The 20046-nt window shown below is 43.4% G+C and overlaps 1 protein-coding gene across 1 annotated transcript in view; it reads right to left on the reverse strand.

Moving 5' to 3' along the window:
- xab2 (XPA binding protein 2) overlaps positions 1–14388 on the reverse strand; it is a 54530-nt gene extending 40142 nt beyond the window's left edge. Inside the window, exons 1-6 of the mRNA XM_068021115.1 lie at positions 14292–14388; positions 12080–12228; positions 9735–9858; positions 7135–7332; positions 5623–5757; positions 1350–1514 (exon numbers count right to left, since the gene is read on the reverse strand). Coding sequence (XP_067877216.1) covers positions 1350–1514; positions 5623–5757; positions 7135–7332; positions 9735–9858; positions 12080–12228; positions 14292–14327 — 807 coding nt within the window. The 5' untranslated portion in view covers positions 14328–14388. The remainder of the gene's footprint in view (positions 1–1349; positions 1515–5622; positions 5758–7134; positions 7333–9734; positions 9859–12079; positions 12229–14291) is intronic.
- Positions 14389–20046: the final 5658 nt, after the last annotated feature.

Consider the following 20046-nt stretch of genomic DNA (forward strand, 5'->3'; position numbering starts at 1 on the left):
ACAATGCGAAGGATCATGAATCTCAGGCCTTCATTGCTAACCGAGCATAAAGGAACAGTATAACCAGGGACTCGGGTCATTGATCGGACTCCTAATCCCACTAAAGACGACGGGTACTCTCTCCAAGCACTTGCATTCCACACCTGTTGAATTATAATTCCAACTGGAGCAAAGCCAAGTTTAAAACTAAAGATTGAACAGGCTGGGGCTCTCTTCTCTTGAAAAGGCTGAGGGTTGATCTGATAGAGGTTTTGTTTAGTTTAGTTTAGTTTAGTGATACAGCACTGAAACAGGCCCTTCGGCCCACCGAGTCTGTGCCGACCATCAACCACCCATTTATACTAATCCTACACTAATCCCATATTCCTACCACATCCCCACCTGTCCCTATATTTCCCTACCACCTACCTATACTAGGGGCAATTGCTAATGGCCAATTTACCTATCAACCTGCAAGTCTTTGGCATGTGGGAGGAAACCGGAGCACCCGGAGGAAACCCACGCAGACACAGGGAGAACTTGCAAACTCCACACAGGCAGTACCCAGAATTGAACCCGGGTCGCTGGAGCTGTGAGACTGTGGTGCTAACCACTGCGCCACTGTGCCGCCACTTAGTCTTTAAAATTATGAAGGGGTTTGATAAGTTGGACATAAAGATGTTTCTAATTGTGGGGGAGTCCAAAACTATCGGCCACAAATATAAGATAGTCAATAATAAATTCAGTAGAGAATTCAGGAGAAACTTCTTTACCAGAGAGTGGTGAGAATACAGTACTTATACCACAAGGAGTATTTGAGGCGACTAGCACAAATCCATTTAAGGGGAAGCTAGGGAGAAAGGAAATGTTGATGGGGTTCAATGAAATAGGGTGGGACAGGGCTTGTGTAGAGTTTAAAGACTGGCACAGACCAGTTGGGTTGAATGGCCTGATTCTGTGTTGTACATTCTATATAATTCTATGTAAAAAGTTTCCAGTCAGTCCAATGGATCAATAGAAGCATAATTTTGAACTTTTAAATAACAGAGAGATAACTCCTAACTCCAGAATTTAAATAACAAGCTAACTTGGTGCTATCAGCAAGGCATCACATTCTATATAATTATTTGCCTGGTTGCTACTGTGTAAATAACACTTCAATTGTGTTTCCTCATGATTGTAGAAACTGGCCAGGATCCAGCAACACAGCAGTCATGAACTAAACAAAAATTATGTCTCAAAAAACACTCGAACAGAAAAGATTAAAAAGGGGTGACAATTTTTTTTAATTGAATTTTTTCGGTGAGAATTGTTGTAATCAGAAATGTTTTGTCTTTAGTATAATTTCTTGTTCAGTTTGGAGCCCATACCTTTTCAAAATGACCGCTTCGAATGTAGTAGTCAGCTAAAGAACACCAAAGCTTTCCTAGCTGGTCAGTGAAGCGAGTCAGGCCTCCCCGGATAATGGCCCCAACATTCAGGGACTTCACTTTGTCTGGGTTTGTAGAAATAAGACGGCAGAGTTCATGCCACAGCTGTGGAAAAACAAAATATAGTTTTTTAATGCTTTGCTCTTAAATACAGGAAATTAGACTTCCCTTCCATCCTGACCCGAAACAGCACTGCTAGTCACATAATCTGCTAGTCACAAGGCTACCCACAGAGACAGAGAGGGACCCAATTTAGCAGCTGTTCAAAATCTGAGAGTCACTTGACTATCTTTTCATTGGCATGCAACTAATTACAAGATGAAAGTGCATGGCATTTAATTGCAGGACCCATTCTGGGATGAACTGCTTTGCCCCGACTCCCGAAAGCATGCTGGGCTTTCCGCCAATGCCCACGAGATACCAATCAGCCTTCCATTGTGAACTGTGCACATTCCTGCACTATTACGAGAAGTACACAAACATTAAATTCAAATGTAATTTTCCGCAAATAGCAATAATTAAAACTGGTTCGAACTAGCGAGCTACAAAAATGTCAGTTCCACAATGGGACCGGTCAAGTGAAGGAAGGAGAGACAGAACCGAAATTGGAGGAAAATAAACTGAAGGAAACAGAAGCATTGTGATGCTTTATTGAGTACATGCATGATGGTATGGTGCTGAGCAACATAGATCAGGAAGCTTTCAGCTTCAATTTCCCAATGGTGGAAGGTTAGCTGATTCAGCCCACAGTACTGATTGAGTTAGGTTGGGTGGGGGTTTGGAGAGTGGTGAGTCATAGAGTTATACAGCAAAGAAACGGGCCCTTCCGCCCATCATGTCTGTGCCAGCCATCAAGCACCTAACTGTTCTAATCCCATTTTCCAGCACTTGTCCCGTAGCCTTGTATGCTATGGCGTTTCAAGTGCTCATCTAAATATTTCTTAAATGTTGTGAGGGTTTCTGCTTCTACCACCTCTTCAGGTAGTGCATTCCAGATTCCAACCATCCTCTGAGTGAAAGTTTTTTGAACCTCCTGCCCCTTACCTTAAATCTATGCCCCCTGGTTACTGACCCCTCCGCTAAAGGAAAAAGTTTCTTCCTATCTAACCTATCAATGCCCCTCATAATTTTGAATACCTCAATCATGTCCCCCCTCAGCCTTCTCTGCTCTAAGGAAAACAACCCTAGCCTTTTCAGTCTCTCTTCATTGCTGAAATGCTCCAGCCCAGGCAACATCCTGGTGAATCTCCTCTGCACCCTCTCCACCCTCTCATCCTTCCTATAGTGTGGGGCCCAGAACTCTACACAGTGCTCCAGCTGTGGCCTAACTAGCATTTTATACAGCTCCCTGCTCTTACATTCTACACCTCGACTAATAAAGGCAAGTATCCCATATGCCTTCCTAACCACCTTATCGACCTGTGCTGCTGCCTTCAGTGATCTAAAGAAAAGTACACCACGGTCCCTCTGACCCTCTGTACTTCCTAGGGTCCTACCATCCATTGTATATTCCCTTGCCTTGTTAGTCCTCCCAAAATGCATCACCTCATATTTCTCAGGATTAAATTCCATTTGCCACTGCTCCACCCATCTTACCAGCCCGTCTATATCGTCCTGTAATCTAAGTCTTTCCTCCTCACTATTTACGACACCACTAATTTTCATGTCATCTGCGAACTTACTGATCATACCTCCTATATTTGCGTCTAAATCATTAATGCACACTACAAACAGCAAGGGTCCCAGCACTGATCCCTGTGGTATGCCACTGGTCACAGGCTTCCAATCGCAATAACAACCCTCGACCATCGCCCTCTGCCTCCTGCCACTAAGCCAATTTTGGCTCCAATTTGCCAAATTGCCTGGATCCCATGGGCTCTTACCTTCTTAACCAATCTCCCATGCGAGACCTTATCAACAGCCTTACTATAGACTACATCAACTGCTTTACCCTCATCTACACATCTAGTCACTGCCTCAAAAAATTCAATCAAGTTTTTTAGACATGATCTCCCCCTGACAAAGCCATGCTGACTATCCTTGATTAATCCCTGCCTCTCCAAGTGGAGATTAATCCTGTCCCTCAGAATTTTTTCCAACAGTTTCCCAACCACTGATGTTAGACTCACCGGCCTGTAATTACCTGGTTTATCCCTGCTACCCTTCTTGAATAATGGTACTACATTCGCTGTCCTCCAATCCTCTGGTACCTCTCCTCTGGCCAGAGAGGATTTGAAAATTTGTGGCAAAGCCCCTGCTATCTCCTCCCTTGCCTCACATTACAGCCTGGGATACATCTCATCTGGGGATTTATCCACTTTTAAGCCCGATAAAACAGCTAATATTTCCTTCCTTTCAAAGCTAATATGTTCAAGTATATCACAATCCCCCTCCCTGATCTCTACACCTACATCGTCCTTCTCCATAAAACCTCATCTACGTCCTCCGGTTCCACACACAAATTGCCACTTTGGTCCCTAATGGGCCCTACTCTTTCCCCGGTTATCTTCTTGCCCTTAATATACTTATAAAACGCCTTAGGATTTAGGATTTTAGGATTCCTTTACCTTTCCCGCCAGTGTTTTTTCATGTCCCCTCTTCGCTCTCCTAGATGAGCACTTGAAACACCATAGCATACAAGGCTACAGGCCAAGTGCTGGAAAATGGGATTAGAATAGTTAGGTGCTTGATGGCTGGCAGAGACACGATGGGCCAAAGGGCCTGTTTCTGTGCTGTATAACTCTATGATTCTATGACTAAGTACCCCCCTACACTTTCTATACTCCTCTAGTGCCTCCGCTGTTTTCAGCGCTCTGAATCTGCCATAAGCCTCCTTTCTTTTCCTGATCCAATCCTCTATATCCCTTGACATCCAGGTTTCTATGGACTTGTTGGTCCTACCTTTCACCTTAACGGGTACATGTTGGCCCTGAACTCTCACTATTTCCTCTTTGAATGACTCCCACTGGTCTGATGTAGACTTTCCTACAAGTAGCTGCTCCCAGTCCACTTTGGCCAGATCCGGTTTTACCATATTGAAATGGGCCTTCCCCCAGTTCAGTACCTTTATTTCTGGTCCATCTTTGTCCTTTTCCAGAACTACCTTAAATCTTACGGAGTTATGGTCACGATCCCTGAAATGTTCCCCACTGACGCTTCTACCACTTATCCGGCTTCATTCCCTAGGATTAAGTCCAGTACTGCCCCTTCTCTTGCAGGACTTTCTTTGTACTGGCTCAAAAAGCTCTCCTGTATGCATTTTAAGAATTCTGCCCCCTTTAAGCCTTTTGCACTAAGAATATCCCAGTTGATATTGGGGAAGTTGAAATTCCCTACTATTATTACCCTATTATTTTTACACCTCTCTGAGATTTACCTACATATCTGCTCCTCTATCTCTCCCTGACTGTTTGGAGGCCTGTAGTACACTCCCAGCCAAGTGACTGCCCTCATTTTGTTTTTAAGTTCTACCCATATGGCCTTATTTGAGGAACCTTCTAAGATATCATCCCTTCTTACTGCAGTAATTAACTCCTTGATCAACAGTGCAATGCCACCTCCTCTTTTATCCCCTCCCCGGTCTCGCCTGAAGATTCTATACCCTGGAATATTGAGCTGCCAGTCCTGCCCCTCCCTCAACCATGTCTCTGTGATAGCAATAATATCATAATCCCATGTGCTAATCAAAGGGTGTGGATTATCACCCTGGCTGCCACTATTGACAGCTGTCCAATGAACCCTATTGGAAAGTACAAAAGTGAACATAGGGTGAGAGCTCAGCTGTGATCCTGGTGTGTAACCTTTTAAAATGTAATGCCTCAACTCACACACATGACAAATGCCTACTTGTGTGAGGTACTGAAGGACTGCTGGAGCCTAAAGAACTTGCACGATTCATCACCTTCTGAAGAGGGGGCGAGAACTTAATCAAATGTTGGGGTATTCAGTGAAACCCCCAACATTTACCATAATGGGAGACCAAGGCCTCCCTCTCCCAGAAATTGGAAAGTGGCAGATAATCATGAAACACCAAATTTTGTACATATCCCTACAGTACAAAGGAGAAATTCCCATCGTATCACTGCAGCAAACTGTTTTCTCGGTGTACCTGATATTAAAAAGCAGTGAGGACGCAGAGTTTTTTTTAAACGACGTCACGCATCTCTGTTTCCGCTTGCGTAAAGAAAATTGGCCAAACTGGAAACAGACTTACTTGATAGTTCGACTTTCCTTCCTTCGAGACAAAAGATTCATCGTTGACGATGGCAGCGAGTTGAACAGCAGCCTCGTCTAGACGATCAATGGAGTGCAGATATTCAATATATTCCTCGGCATTTTCAGGGGATAGCTGTAAATATTAAAGGATTTTGAATGACAAAGAAATAGTGGGGGAGAAGAAAGAAACATACAGGTTCTTTACCAAGGGGCATCCAGGCTGACAACCTAAACTTATTAGACTATTAAAAATGATACCATGTAGCCAGCTACTAGAAGATGAGTGACCAAAGCTGGTTTACCCTCTTATTTAGAAGTCACCCTTTCCTTCATGTATTCTCTCATAGTGAGATCAAGTACTTCTAATAAGGTATAGTTATCAGTCTGAAGCACAGTACATGTGCCAACAAACACAGGCTAGCAATCCTACTCCTTCCTCCTTATGGAGAGTTCAAACGTCGTTCAATAAGAGGAATTCCATAGATTTACCCCCAGATTATATGAAGCTCAACAAAATATTTTTGGATCCCTGCTCTCTCCGTTATCGTGAATAGGTACAAAGCTGCATATTGCTGAGTTTCAATGAATACAGAAGAAATAGGAGCAGGAGTAGGCCATTTGGCCCCTCAAGCCTGCTCCACCATGCACCAAGATCATGGCTGATCTTCTGCCTCAACTCCACTTTCCCGCCTGATCCCCATATCCCTTAATTCCCTTAGAGCCCAAAAAAATCGATCAATGTCAGCTTTAAATATACTCAATGAAAAAGCATCCACAGACCTCTGGGTTAGAGAATTGCAAAGATTCACAACCCTCTGAGTAAAGAAATTTCTCCTCATCTCAGTCCGAAATGGCCAACCCCTTATCCAAAGACTATGACTCCTAGTTCTAGACTCTCCAGTCAGGGGAAACATCCTCCCAGCACCTACCCAACAAAGTCCTCGAAGAATTCTATAGATTTAAATGAGATCACCTCTCATTCTTCTAAACTCCAGAGAATATAGGTCCATTCTACTCAATACCTTAAATATTAAACCACTGGCACAGCATGGTGGTTGGTACTATCCATATGATGCAGTCAGTGTACCAACTCGCCAAAGCTTATTTAATAGCACCTCCTAAAACTATGACCACCACCTAGAAGGAGATGCAAGGGAAGATCATCACCTCCAAGTCACACACCATCATGACTTGGAGATGTAGCATCGTCCCTTCAACGTCACGGTGTCAAAATTCTGAAACTCCCTCCCTAACAGCTCCGTGGTAGCACCTTCACCACTCAGACTGCAACAGTTCAAGGAGAAGGCCCATCACCACCTTCTCAAGGGCAACTAGGTGACGGACAATAAACGTGACCGTGCCAATGTTACCAACATCCTGAGAGCAAATAATAGCACTATGCCACAGAATGCTTTGACCGTCGGTTTCGAGGATCAACTAGTAATGAATTGACTGTTCCAATAAAATACCTGAAGAGGCCCAAGCAGAAATGCTTCATTTACTCTCGTACCTTCAGGTAGCGCCTGTAGACGCGAATTGCAGTCTCCGACAGTGGAAACAGGCGGACGAACTTCAGGTACATGGGCCAAATGCGATAATGCTGGGTGACAGGGAGGGCCCGGAGGGCCCTGTCAAAGGTACGGCGAGTTCTTGTTATCTTACACTGATCAACCTGAAACTGGCAGTAGTCCAGCCAAATACGAGGCATCTGAAAATTAAAAACAAGTACAGTGATTATCTTATTTTGCCCTCCCCTCCTAACTCATGCTAGGAAACAGTCAGACCTGTGTCAGTTCCATTTAATTGTATGTAGATGGTGGATATTAACTGGGGATTCACTTGTGCCCCTATAAAAAGGAAAAGACTGAAACAATGGTTGTTGGGTGAGAAGGTGTGTGTTTGTAATATGCAACACTGTAAATAAATGCTTATAACAGTGTGTAAAGATTGGGTCCAGTTCTATCCTTCACCACCTGACTTTATGGAGTATAACACTCTGGAGGGCTAGTGTTCCATTAGCATCAAAAGGTTAATATGCAAGTACAACAAGTAATTCGGAAATCTAACAGAATGTTATCATTTATTGCAAGGGGAATTGAATAGAGAAGTAGGGAGCCAATGCTTCAGCTACACAGGGCATTGGTGAGACCATATCTGGAGTACTGTGTACAGTATTAGTCTCCCTATTTAAGGAAGTATGTAAATTCGTTGGAAGCAGTTCAGAGAAGGTTTAGAACAAAGAACAGTACAGCACAGGAACAGGCCATTCGGCCCTCCAAGCCTGCGCCGATCTTGATGCCTGCCTAAACTAAAACCTTCTGCACTTCCGGGGACTGTATCCCTCTTTTCCCATCCTATTCATGTATTTGTCAAGATGCCTCTTAAACGTCGCTACTGTACCTGCTTCCACCACCTCCCCTGGCAGCAAGTTCCAGGCACTCACCACCCTCTGTGTAAAGAACTTGCCTCGCACATCCCCTCTAAACTTTGCCCTTCTCACCTTAAACCTATGGCCCCTAGTAACTGACTCTTCCACTCTGGGAAAAAGCTTCTGACTATCCACTCTGTCCATGCCGCTCATAACTTTATAACGTTTACTGGACTAATATCTGGAATGGGCGGGTTGTCTTATGAGGAAAGGTTGGACAGGCTAGGCTTGTATCCGCTGGAGTTTAGAAGAATAAGAGGCGACCTGATTGAAACATATATGATTCTGAGGAGTCTTGATAGGGTGGATGTGGAAAGGATGTTTCCCCTTGTGGGAGAATCTAGAACTAGGGGGCACTGTTTAAAAATAAGGAGTCGCCCATTTAAAACAAAGATAAGGAGAAATCTTTTCTCTCAGAGGGTTGAGAGTCTTTGGAACTCTCTTCCTCGAAAGGCTGTGGAAGCAGATTCTTTGAAAATTTTTAAGGCAGAGATAGCTAGATTCTTGATAAGCAAGGGGGTGAAAGGTTATTGGCGGTAGGTGGAAATGTGGAGTTGAGGTTACAATCAGATCAGCCATGATCTTATTGAATGGCGGAGCAGGCTAAAGAGGTCGAGTGGCCCACTCCTGCTCCTACTTCGTATGCAAGTTCGTATCTCACACAGGTAGCCAAGTGTGAGCACAGACATGCTATTCAACCATGGGGGCACCACAGCGAAGCCCAATCCCGTCCTCAGTCGGGACATACACATACAGCGATATAGATCCAAGTCATAATGGTGTGTGGCTTGGAGGGGAATTTGCAGGTCTTCCCACGCATCTGCTGCCCTTCTCCTTCTGGATGGAAGAGGGTGTGGGTTTGCAACCCTAAGCCGTCTGGAAACCGTCAGCATATTTCTAAACTCATCGAACTCACTACAAAACAGGTTCAGACAGTAGGTATACATTGGAAGAATCAAGTCTAGAGGTATTCAAAGAGTGGAGAAGGGTTTCGGTGGCATTGGGAGTGAGGCAGGGGACATGAAGGTTGAAGGAAGCAGTTTTGATGATGGACAGAATACGGGGTTTGAAGCTTCAGATGGAAAGGACCTCTAACTGTCTGAGATATAGTTTAAGGAGCTGCCTACACTTCACCTGCATAATAATTTCACTTATTAGTGATAATAGCTTGCTAATAAAAGATTAAAATGACAGACTGCATGTTGTGGGGGAGATTGCAGCAGAGTAGTGCTAGCTTTTTTTTCATGCATTCACAAGATGTGGGTGTCGTTAGCAAAGGCCAGCACTATTTCCCTCCCCTAACTGCCCTTAGGAAAGTGGTGGCGAGCCATCTTCTTGACAACTGGGTGGCTTACTAGGCCACTTGAAAGGGTAGTTAAGAGTCAATCACATTGCTATGGGTCTGGAGTCGCCTGTAGGCCAGACCGGGTAAGGATTGCAGATTTCCTTCCCCAAAGGACATTAGTGAACCAGATTTTTTTTAAAACAACAATCGGTAGTTACTAGTTACATAGTCATCATTACCAGCACTAGCTTTTGATTCCAGATTTATTTAATTCACTAAATTTAAATTTGCCAGTTGCTGTGATGGGACTTGAACTCATATCTCCAGATCATTACTAGTCCTGTAACATAACCATTTTGTTACTGTACCCACTAAGTTAGGGTAAGCCAATACATACCTTGTGCATGAAAACCAGGGCTCGCTCATGGCAGTTGTTAACCTCCTCGAATGCAGGGTCAGTGATACATTTCCCCTTCACCTGTTTTCGCCGCTGCTTCAGATAATTGTACCACAGCTTGTAACTGGGAAAGAATTAGGAGAATTAACATACAAGACTATACCACTGTGTACAAAATCCCTGGGACAGGCCACGAGAAAACTCTAGGCTCTAAACAGATTCTCCCAACTTTCTCCCTTCTCTCCTGTAAATGCTGACTCTTGCTTGCTTGGAGTCTGGCCGCCCTCCGATAGATTTTAATATCTAAATGATCTGGAGCTAGAAGTCACAAGCACAATGGCTAAATTTGCAGATGATACAAAGCTAACGAAGGGGGCAGATGTCAAAGTGGAACAGGATAAGCTATGGGAGGACTTGAACGTACTTATGAATTGGGCAGACAGGTAGCAGTCGAAATGCAACCTAGAGAAATGCAAAGTGCTTCACATGGGGACAAAAAAAACTCCAGGAAGGGACTATTACCTGAAGCAAAAGCTAATAATGTGCTCGGGGAATGAGAGAGATCCTTTCATCTCATCAGACTAGATTAACTTTTTTAACCCAGATCGCCAAAGTAAAAGCCTCAGACCCAGTAAGTTACATCACTGTTCTCCCAATGCAGAAAACCAACAATCTGTTTGTCTACAAGCTTTGTGTAACTGTAAGCTATGGGCTGACAAGAGATCTCTCCCTAAAACACTAATTAATCTTTCTTCTGTGAGCTGACTTACTGTGTTCAACAGTTTCTATTTTTATTTCAAATTCCCATTATTTCGAATTTTTTTCCTTTTTATTCATACGATAATAACCTAGATTATTGCTTAAAATGCAGTAGCAACACGTGTAGTGTTCGCCACTAACAGGATGCTGCCGTCAAGCCAAAAAGACGTTCTGCCTATCACACAAATGAGTAATGTGATATATGAATTTCAATGCCAGTGTGATGCTAGGTATATAGGCTGTATGCCCCAAAGACTGGCGGATTGTATCAAACAATATGTCCCTTCTGCTGTTCGCAACGGGCAAGTTACAAGCCGTACCCAACCAGCCCGTACTTACAAAACTTAAAACACAGTGTCCAACATTAGATGTGATTCTGCAATTGGACAACATTTGCTAACTAATCCACAGTCTGCTAAGAATTACGCTGACAACCAACTTAAGATTGTCAGTGGGCTCGCAATGTGGCGCATTTGCGCATACTGGAAGCTACATATATTAATACACAGGGCCCTGTTCTTTGCAGACAGAAAGAACATGTACAAACATTGCGCCTGTTTCAGCTGAACAAAATAAGTAACAGCCATTCGTTGGTTCATTCCTCAGGGCAATGCCTTGACCAATCAGAGTCAAGCTGCCTGGTTTAAATTTTAAACAAAGCTTGGCAGTTAACTGTCATTCACCGTAAACTGGTGCATTCTCCATGGCAACGCCTCTACCAATCAGAGTTCACGTACCAACCAATCAGCACTCTTCTCATGCTGTATAAGTTGTTGTTTTCCCTTACATTGGTTATTCTTGCTATTGTCCTGATGAGTGCAAGACGAAAAGCTTTGACAACATGTCTCTATTTTCAGCAATACTCAAGTTCTGTGCTACTAAACGACTATTTAATAACCTAGATATAGAAAAGATGTTTCCCACTTGTAGGGGATTCCTAAACTAAGAGTCATAAATATAAAATAATCACCAAGAAATCCGTTCAGTAATTCAGGCGAAACTGCTTAGCCCAGCAAGTAGTTAGAATGTGCAACTTGCTACCACAAGGAGTAGTTGAGGTGAAGAGTGTAGATGCCTTTAAAAAGCTAGATAAACACGAGGAAGAAAGGAAGAGAAGGATATGTTGGTCGCTTATATTAAGTAAGGTGGAAGGAGGCTTGTGTTAAGCGGAAACACTGGCATAGATCAGTTGGACTGAAAGGCCTGGTTCTCTCCTATACATTCTATGCAGGTACTTTTACACTAAAATACCTCCTGTGGTGTTGGTCAGATAGTATTTGGTCTGGAGCTTCACTGGTAAGCTGTCTGCACACATTTGAAGCAACTGCTCCAAGTAGGCAAAGCCAAGTGATTCTAGCTACGTTTAAACTATTAGTCAAGGATTGTTAGAAATGCTGGCAAATATCATGCTCCAGGTTAAAAATTACTTTAACTAACTGTGCACACAAAATGCAGAACTTTGATCTGTAGAAAACAATAATTTTTTGAGTGGCATTTTTTTCAGCAGTTGAGCTTAGGAGTCTGAATTTCCCCGCGTAATCGGAAAGCAGCGATGCTCATTATAAAGGGAATCGTTTTCACAGTACCTGCCAGGAAGTTCTTTCAGTGCTCTCTCGTAAATCATGTTCACCACATGTTTGGGTGCAGACTGTTTATACTCTATGTAACGGATCCAGCATTTAACAGAGTAAGGATTGCGAATGATCTCTTCTTCATAAGGTAGATCATCTTCTTCCTGTCAACAAGAATTCAGATAAGTGAACTGAGTGAAGACAAGGGGACACAAAAAAATGCACCAGTCTATCAGAGCATAGAAAGTTCTTGGGCAAAGATTTTTGTGTACTAGCATTGTGTTAGACATCTGCTCCGAAACAACAGAATGGAAGAACTGCAACTTCACAAAACTAAAAAAATGAGTTATTGATGTACTTATGAAAAGCTCCTTTGAATAACTTCCTTTGAAAACCTTTCAAACCCTTCTCAGAAGGAAGCTGATGTTTTGGTTCTTGTTGATTAGTGTTGCTTGGACTGATATAAGTAACTTACTCAGCAAGTTGTGTTCAGCTTGTGTTACGTACAGCAAACAACAAATAACAGTATATCAAAAATGTACAATCCTTACACCCCAAAATTACTTTGAGAACACAAGCTGCAAGACTGAAGTACTTTACTTGAACAATCAATTGGCAGAATATATATATTACACAAAGGGTGGCTAATGATCTCCCGGGGAGATGGTGGCATAGTGGTGCTGTCGCTGAACTAGTAATCTAGAGGCCCAGGTCAATGTCCTCAGGACATGGATTCAAATCCCATCATGGCAGCTGGTGGAATTTAAATTCAATTAATTAATGAGTTCAATTCATAAAAATTCTGGAATTGAAAGCTGGTCTCAGTAATAGTGCCATGAAACTATCATTGATTGTTGGTAAAACCCATCTGGTTCACTAATGTCCTTTAGGGATGGAAATCTGCCACCCTTACCTGGTCTGGCCTACATGTGACTCCAGACCCGCAGCAATGTGGTTGACTCTTAACTGCCCTCTGAAATGGCCTAGCAAGCCACTCAGTTGTGAAGGGCAATTAAGGATGCGCAACAAATGCTGGCCTTGCCGGCGATGCCAACATCCCATGAAAGGATTTTTAAAAAAATGCCTGACACATGGTAACTGTGTAGGGGTTACCCCAATTATACATTAACAGCCTAATGAGACACCCGAATTGTTATAAGTGCTTAGGTCTGCTTGGTGATTGTTTTCCATGATACTGGTAATCATTATTAGCTGGACTGGTTACATTTGCAGAGCCAAAAGAAAATATGTCATTGCTGAGCATTCAGTGCAGAAGCTTTTTCGAGAATGGTATCTTTCTTAGAAGTATCTCTATCTCAGCTCAGAAGTGCAGTCCAAGGAGATGGTGTACAAGAATAATCCATTTATAACCTATCAAGATGTCCAAAGCCCTTCACATTTAATCAGTTGCTTTCTGGAGCATATTCACTGTTGTCATGTGGGTTTAAGTTCCAGGACTTCAAGGCTGACACTCCCAATGCAGTACTAAGGGGGTGCTGCACTGTTGGAAGTGCCACCTGTGAGATGAGACATTAAACCAAAGCCCTGTCTCTGGTGGAGGTAAATGATTCTATGGAGCTACCTCCAACAAGACCAGCAGAGTTATCACTGATGTCCTGTCCGATATTTAACATACATGACATAAATGACAAAATACAGATTGTCTGATCATTATCACGTTGCTGTTTGTGGGAACTTGCTATGCCAAAATTGGCTGCCATGTTTCCTACAAATGTGAATACACTTCAAAGAAAGTACTTGTTTGGCCGTGAAGCATTTCAGGACGCACTTAGGTGGTGGAAGGTGATATATAAATGCAAGATCCTTCTTTCAGACTATAGGCTAGCAGCAAGTACCCCAACTCTCTCACTGCTGGGTAGAAAACTGCATCCTACCAACCTTGCAGCTAAGGAACAGCAAAGACCCTCACATTCTCACTGAAGCAAGACTGTCCCTGACTCTATCATCAATGTGTTTGACATATTGAGGCAGCATTTTGCAACTTCATTTATTAAACTGAATCAAAATGAGTTGATTTGGGGAAAAAAAACTAGGGAACACAATACTGGGGGCAAAGCCAAACAGCTGAAATGCGCCTGGAAGCTACAGCCAGACTGATGATAAATTGAGCCCGAGGCTTCAGCTGAGGCCTACTCACAAAGACTAGCTCAAACGATTGGAAATGTCGAGTCGGGAGTCACTAACCGACAGTTTGCTGTTTACTTACAAAAGTCACATCGGTTTTGTGTGACAAGCTGCTCATTTTATAGTGCGCCACTTTCCGCCTGCTCCAGCACCGATGATTCCTGAGCAAGACGGACTAAACCGATAACCCACCCCCTCACCACGCTAATTGGTGGCTGCCATTAATGGTCACCACCATTCCCACCTTTGCTTAGTGATGATAGGATAATAAGGAATGATTGACCTCGGCATAAACCAATTGATTCTGCCCGATTGTTCTTTGATCTTATTGGATAATACTGCCGTGATTGGCACTCAACCTTAGAAAGTGATTGGATGATTGTACAAACTTTTGATTGGATTGTGTTCAACACAGGGAACCCGCCTATCTTGATTTTTATTGGATAACAATGATGTGATTGACACCAAATATTGCACTGTGATTGGAGGTCTAGTGTTCCCGCCCTTCTTTGTGTGATTGGATAAAATATTAATTTAGGCATAATGTTAAAATCTAATTGGTCTATGTATAATAATTGACAGGCCTTATAGAAAGGAATGACATTGATAGGGATGATGCCTGTCAGTGTGTTCAATGTCCCTCTGCATTTGTAAAACTGAATGTTTTCATATGTCTAGGCCAGTCATTCTAGGCAGTGACTTCAACTGCATCATTGATGCAGCTTGACGATCCAGCAGTGACGACAGCAAACTGGACGTTATGTCCTGATTCCTAATGGAAACAGTAAAAGATGCCAAGCTGCAGACGGAGCGCAGCGTAGCTACACCTGCTCAAGATAGGACGGGTCTGCTCGTTCCAGGATTGACTTCCTGTTTGTGTCCCGTGCTTTCACGGTCAGATCCACCAATGTCAAGCCGGTGTTTTTCTCTGACCAATGCCTCTTACTGGCCGACTGTCACTTACAGGATGACCAGCGGGTTGGCAGGGGGACCTGGAAGCTCAATGTTACACTGCTAACCCCAGAGAACATTGAGGAACTCAAAAAGGATTACGAAGGTTGGAGAACCGTGAAACCCCTCTTTGAGTCTCCAGTTGGGAGAGCGATCAAGAAGAACCTCAAGAGGTTCTTTATCTTCAAAGGTGTTCAGAGGGCGAGAGAGAGACAGAGGGAAATGTCCCGTCTCCAGAAAAGGATGCAAAATCTGCTCCGGCTGCAGTCGATGGGGGTCGAGGTCAAGGAGGACCTCCAAGAGGTGCAGAGCCACCAGGCCTCGCTCTTTGCCATGGAGACCTCCAAGATCATCTTCCGGTCCAGAGTTCACTCAGTTGAGCAGGTTGAGACGTGCTCGCATTCCTTCTTCCAAATGTTACACAGAGAGAGCTCTGTGATCAGCAGCCTGAAGGAAGAGGATGGCTCGGTAACGTCTTCGCAGTCCGACGTACTAAGGATCAGCAAATCCTTTTATGCTGGGCTGTACGACATGAAGCCCATGGACAGCACGGCCTCCCAGTGCTTCCTGTCATCTAAGATGGAGGTCTTAGATGACAGCATGCGGGAGAGTCTGGACAAACCGCTAACTCTGGACGAGCTGACAAAGGCCGTCAGGTCCTTCGAGACGAGTAAAACCCCGGAAGCGACGGCTTACCGTTTGAGTTGCATTTGGCCCTGTCGGCCCAGACCTGCTGGAAGTGTATGAGAGTAAAGCCAAAGTAAATCACAGCAAGAGCAAGGCCATGTTCTTCGCCCTCATCCTGATGACTACCTTTGTGTGCGGCTGCATCAAACTGTACGTAGAGCCCCAGTACGCAACCACCAAGTGTAACTATGTGCTGAGGTTCTATCTGTCCCCGGTGTTGGAGGATGGGTCTGGTCACAATGCTGCGGAATGCTCCATCCAGTTGGACCGTGCCGTACCACCTATCCCTCATGCAAAAGTTTACGCAGGAAAACACCTTTGACTACCAATCCATCAGGCAGTGGTCTGCACGGAATGTCTCAAGGCCCTACGGGAAAAGGAGATTGTGGATCCGGTTGGATGGTTCCCCGAGCAGACTGCCAAAGCCTCATCACCAGAACTTTCCGACAAGCACCAAGACGTAGTTTGGCTGGTGGTGAGAAGGGCCCTCCCCATCAGATCCTTCCTGTACTCCCGGAATCTCACCGCCTCCGCACGCTGCCCTCGAGCTGGCTGTGGAGGGGGAAGAGACTGTTGCCCACTTCCTTCTGGAATGTGCTTTTGCGAAGCAAGTGTGGAAAGAGATGCAGTGGTTTTTGTCGAGATTCACCCCGAGCAGCTCTGCAACACAGGAATCTGTGCTCTACGGGCTGTTCCCAGGGATGCACACCGAGATAAACATCAACTGCTGCTGGAGGACCATCAACTCGGGGAAAGACGCTCTTTGATCTGCCCAAAACTCGCTGGTCTTCCAGTGTAAAGAGTTGTCCATGATCGAGTATTGCAGACTGGCGCATTCCAAGGTCCAGGACCACGTGCTGAGGGACGCACTAAAGCTTGGGGCAGCCGCTGCAAAGGCTCAATGGGGAAAAGCCACTGTATAAGGCCCTCCCGCCATAGTCAACCGAGGGGCTGGACCCTGTGTAAAACCCCACGGGCTGTATACACCAAAATATGGTTTTGCTGTGTAATGCAAATGTACATTGCATGTAAAATGGAATGACACGAGTTGTGAAACAACTCACATTCTGTATAGAAGGAAACTGATTTCTTTTGCACTTTTCTGGAATGGCAAACTGGAACTGGTTTGTAATGTTTTTTTTACAGATTTTTATGAATAAAGTATAGTTTTGGGAAAAAAGTGACATGAAACGTCAATATACATTGTAAATGTAACCTGTATTGGCAAGTGTAGTGAGGCACCTCATGTATTGTATCGAAAGAAACTGATCTGAATCGCACTTTATGTAATGTCAAATTTGAACTGTTATGTAATGTATTTTTATACATTTTATGAATAAAGTAGGTTTTGGAAAAAAGGACAATGTCTATCTTTTGTACTTAATGCCTCATTACTGTAACTAGTTGTACTATAATCACTAAAATTATTGATGCCACTGTATTGATTATCTTGTCAAATGATCTACACGACTGATACCATAATATGTAAGAAAATGAAGTGGGAACACAGACTTCCATTTCAAAACCTAGATGTAGTGTCTAATTTCCATTTAGAATTAGCTGATTGTCAATTCGGAAACTGCAAAGCCAGACAGGACAACCCGATTGTTACAGCTGGCATTCCTGGTGTAACCTGGCACCAATAAACATGGCTGTGAAGCTGGTGGATTGTTGTGAAAACCCGACTGGTTCACTAATGGCTTTTAGGGAAGACCATTATTGCCTGGCCTCCATGTGACTGCACTCCCAAACCAATGTGGTTTTAGGAGCAGCACAGTGGCGCAGTGGTTAGCACCGCAGCCTCACAGCTCCAGGGACCCGGGTTCGATTCTGGGTACTGCCTGTGCGGAGTTTGCAAGTTCTCCCTGTGTCTGCATGGGTTTTCGCCGGGTGCTCCGGTTTCCTCCCACAGCCAAAGACTTGCAGGTTGATAGGTAAATTGGCCATTGTAAATTGCCCCTAGTGCAGGTAGGTGGTAGGAGAATGGTGGGGATGTGGTAGGAAATATAGGATTAATGTAGACTTAGTATAAATGGGTGGTTGTTGGTCGACACAGACTCAGTGGGCCGAAGGGCCTGTTTCAGTGCTGTATCTCTAATAAATAAACTCTTAACTGCTGTGGCCTAGCAAGCCACTCAGTTATTCTAAATCACTACACTGGAGCGGTTTAAGAACAAGGCTCACTGCCACTTTCTCATGGTTAACAAGGGAGCGGCAATCAATAAAGGCTTGATAGTAACACCTGAGAATTTAAAAAAAGTAACAGGATTAAAATCACACTGTGTAGTATCCGTAATGAACACATTGAGATGATCATATGACATTGCATTGTCTGCCATTTTAATCCATAATTAATAGTTTTGTCAAAATGGCAAAGGGTTGTCACATGAATATGAGTGTTTGCTAATATGACTTCAACCTCAAAGACTTTATAATGAGAGCAAGTACAAACTACTGGATTTATCTTGAACTGAAGTGCACCCTATATTGAAATTGACTATGCCATTGGGATAAAGAGAGTGGGATGGAAGTGATAGACCTTAAACCAAAAATAGGCAAATAAAAGTCAATAATCAAGTAAAACTTGTAACATTTACATATCTTTATTGATATCTTGTACCATTTTAAATGAAAATACAGTCAGGACGATGCATTTTGTTTCAATGAGGCTTAATAAATGATGACTGGTATTATCACAGGATGGTTCTAAGCATAGTTGAAGCAATTCTCAGAGGCTTGGACATGTCAGAGTGGTACAGTTTAACAAGCCAGAAGACCAGACTAAAACAGTCAACTAACTGTCTGCCTCAGTTTATCTGAGTCACAAAATCACAACAGAGAGCAAAAAGGTTTGAGGAAGCGATTCAGTATTACGGTCCATTTGCTTTTCTTGTGTTTCACACACACTCGATTAGTCAGGTCAACAGCATTTACCATCAGGTTCAACTTGAATCAGACTCTGGCTCGTTCATTCGGTCTCGATCTCTGAAACAATACAGGATTGAATGATTGGTTCTAAAGTCACGATATATTAACCAAGACAAAGTTGATGTGTCTCACATAGTGTTAGAGTAGGTAAAACAACATGATCTATTAAAAAGAAATTACAAAACACTAGTAATAAGTGTAGTATTATTTGTATCTGTCTTCTTGTTACTGGTGCCTTCATCAATATATTTAATAACTATTTGGATTAACATCTGCTTAACAGTGGGAATGAAGATGAGAAAAATAAGCATCAGACCATATGCCAATGGTGATGACTAGGTGGTCCTGTGAGTAACACTCTTCTCTCTGAACCAGGAAATTGTGGGTTCAAGCCCCAGAGAGTTGAGCCCATAACATTCCAATACAATACTTGAGGGAGTGCTGCACTGTCTCAGGTGCCAACTTTTGGATGAGATGTTTAAACCAAAGCCCCGTCTGCCCTCTCAGGTGGATGTAAAAGATCCCAAGGCACGATTTCGAAGAAGAGCTGTTGTGTTCAATAGTTATCCCTCAATCAAAATCACTAAAACAGGTAATCTGGCCACACTGCTGTTTGTGGGAGCTTACTGTGTACAAATTAGCCGCTGTTTTTCCTACAACAGTGACTACACTTCAAGAGTAATTCATTGCCTGTGAAGCACTTTGGGACCTCCTAAGGCTCTGAAAGGCATTATATAAGTGTAAGTCTTTCTTGGCTATATAATGCAGATTGAGAGGTCTAGGTTGACATCTTACAGTTATGTTTGATTTACAGTGGGGAGGTGCAAAGAGGCTTTCTCTCACCAGGTTGAATGAGTTAGGTAGAGTTAGGTCTGTGGAAGGAATAAGATGAATGTTTTTTTTCTCAATCCATGCAACCTTATGATCTGGTGAATACTTTCATCTGCTTGCACTAAATGGGTGATTCTATTGGTCAAGCTGATTGTGCTCAAACTCAGAAACTCTTCCAATTATCAGTAGAGATTCCAGCTGAAAGGTTCCACCATTTATACTTATACTAAACCAGCATTGCCTCAGCGTCAACTAAGTCCAGCTACGTTCAGCTCCCTGGTACTGATGGGGAAGTAAAAAAGTGTGGAATGGGAAAAGACCATTCAGCTCAACCAGGCCAATCCTTCCATAATACTTGTTCATTCTAGCTAGGGCTCTCCACTGCCCATTTGATCCCCTGCTTGCACTGGTGAACCTAACAACATTCATTCCTCTAATAC

Source organism: Heterodontus francisci, chromosome 43, assembly GCF_036365525.1.
Source record: "Heterodontus francisci isolate sHetFra1 chromosome 43, sHetFra1.hap1, whole genome shotgun sequence".
NCBI classification, from domain to species: Eukaryota; Metazoa; Chordata; class Chondrichthyes; order Heterodontiformes; family Heterodontidae; genus Heterodontus; species Heterodontus francisci.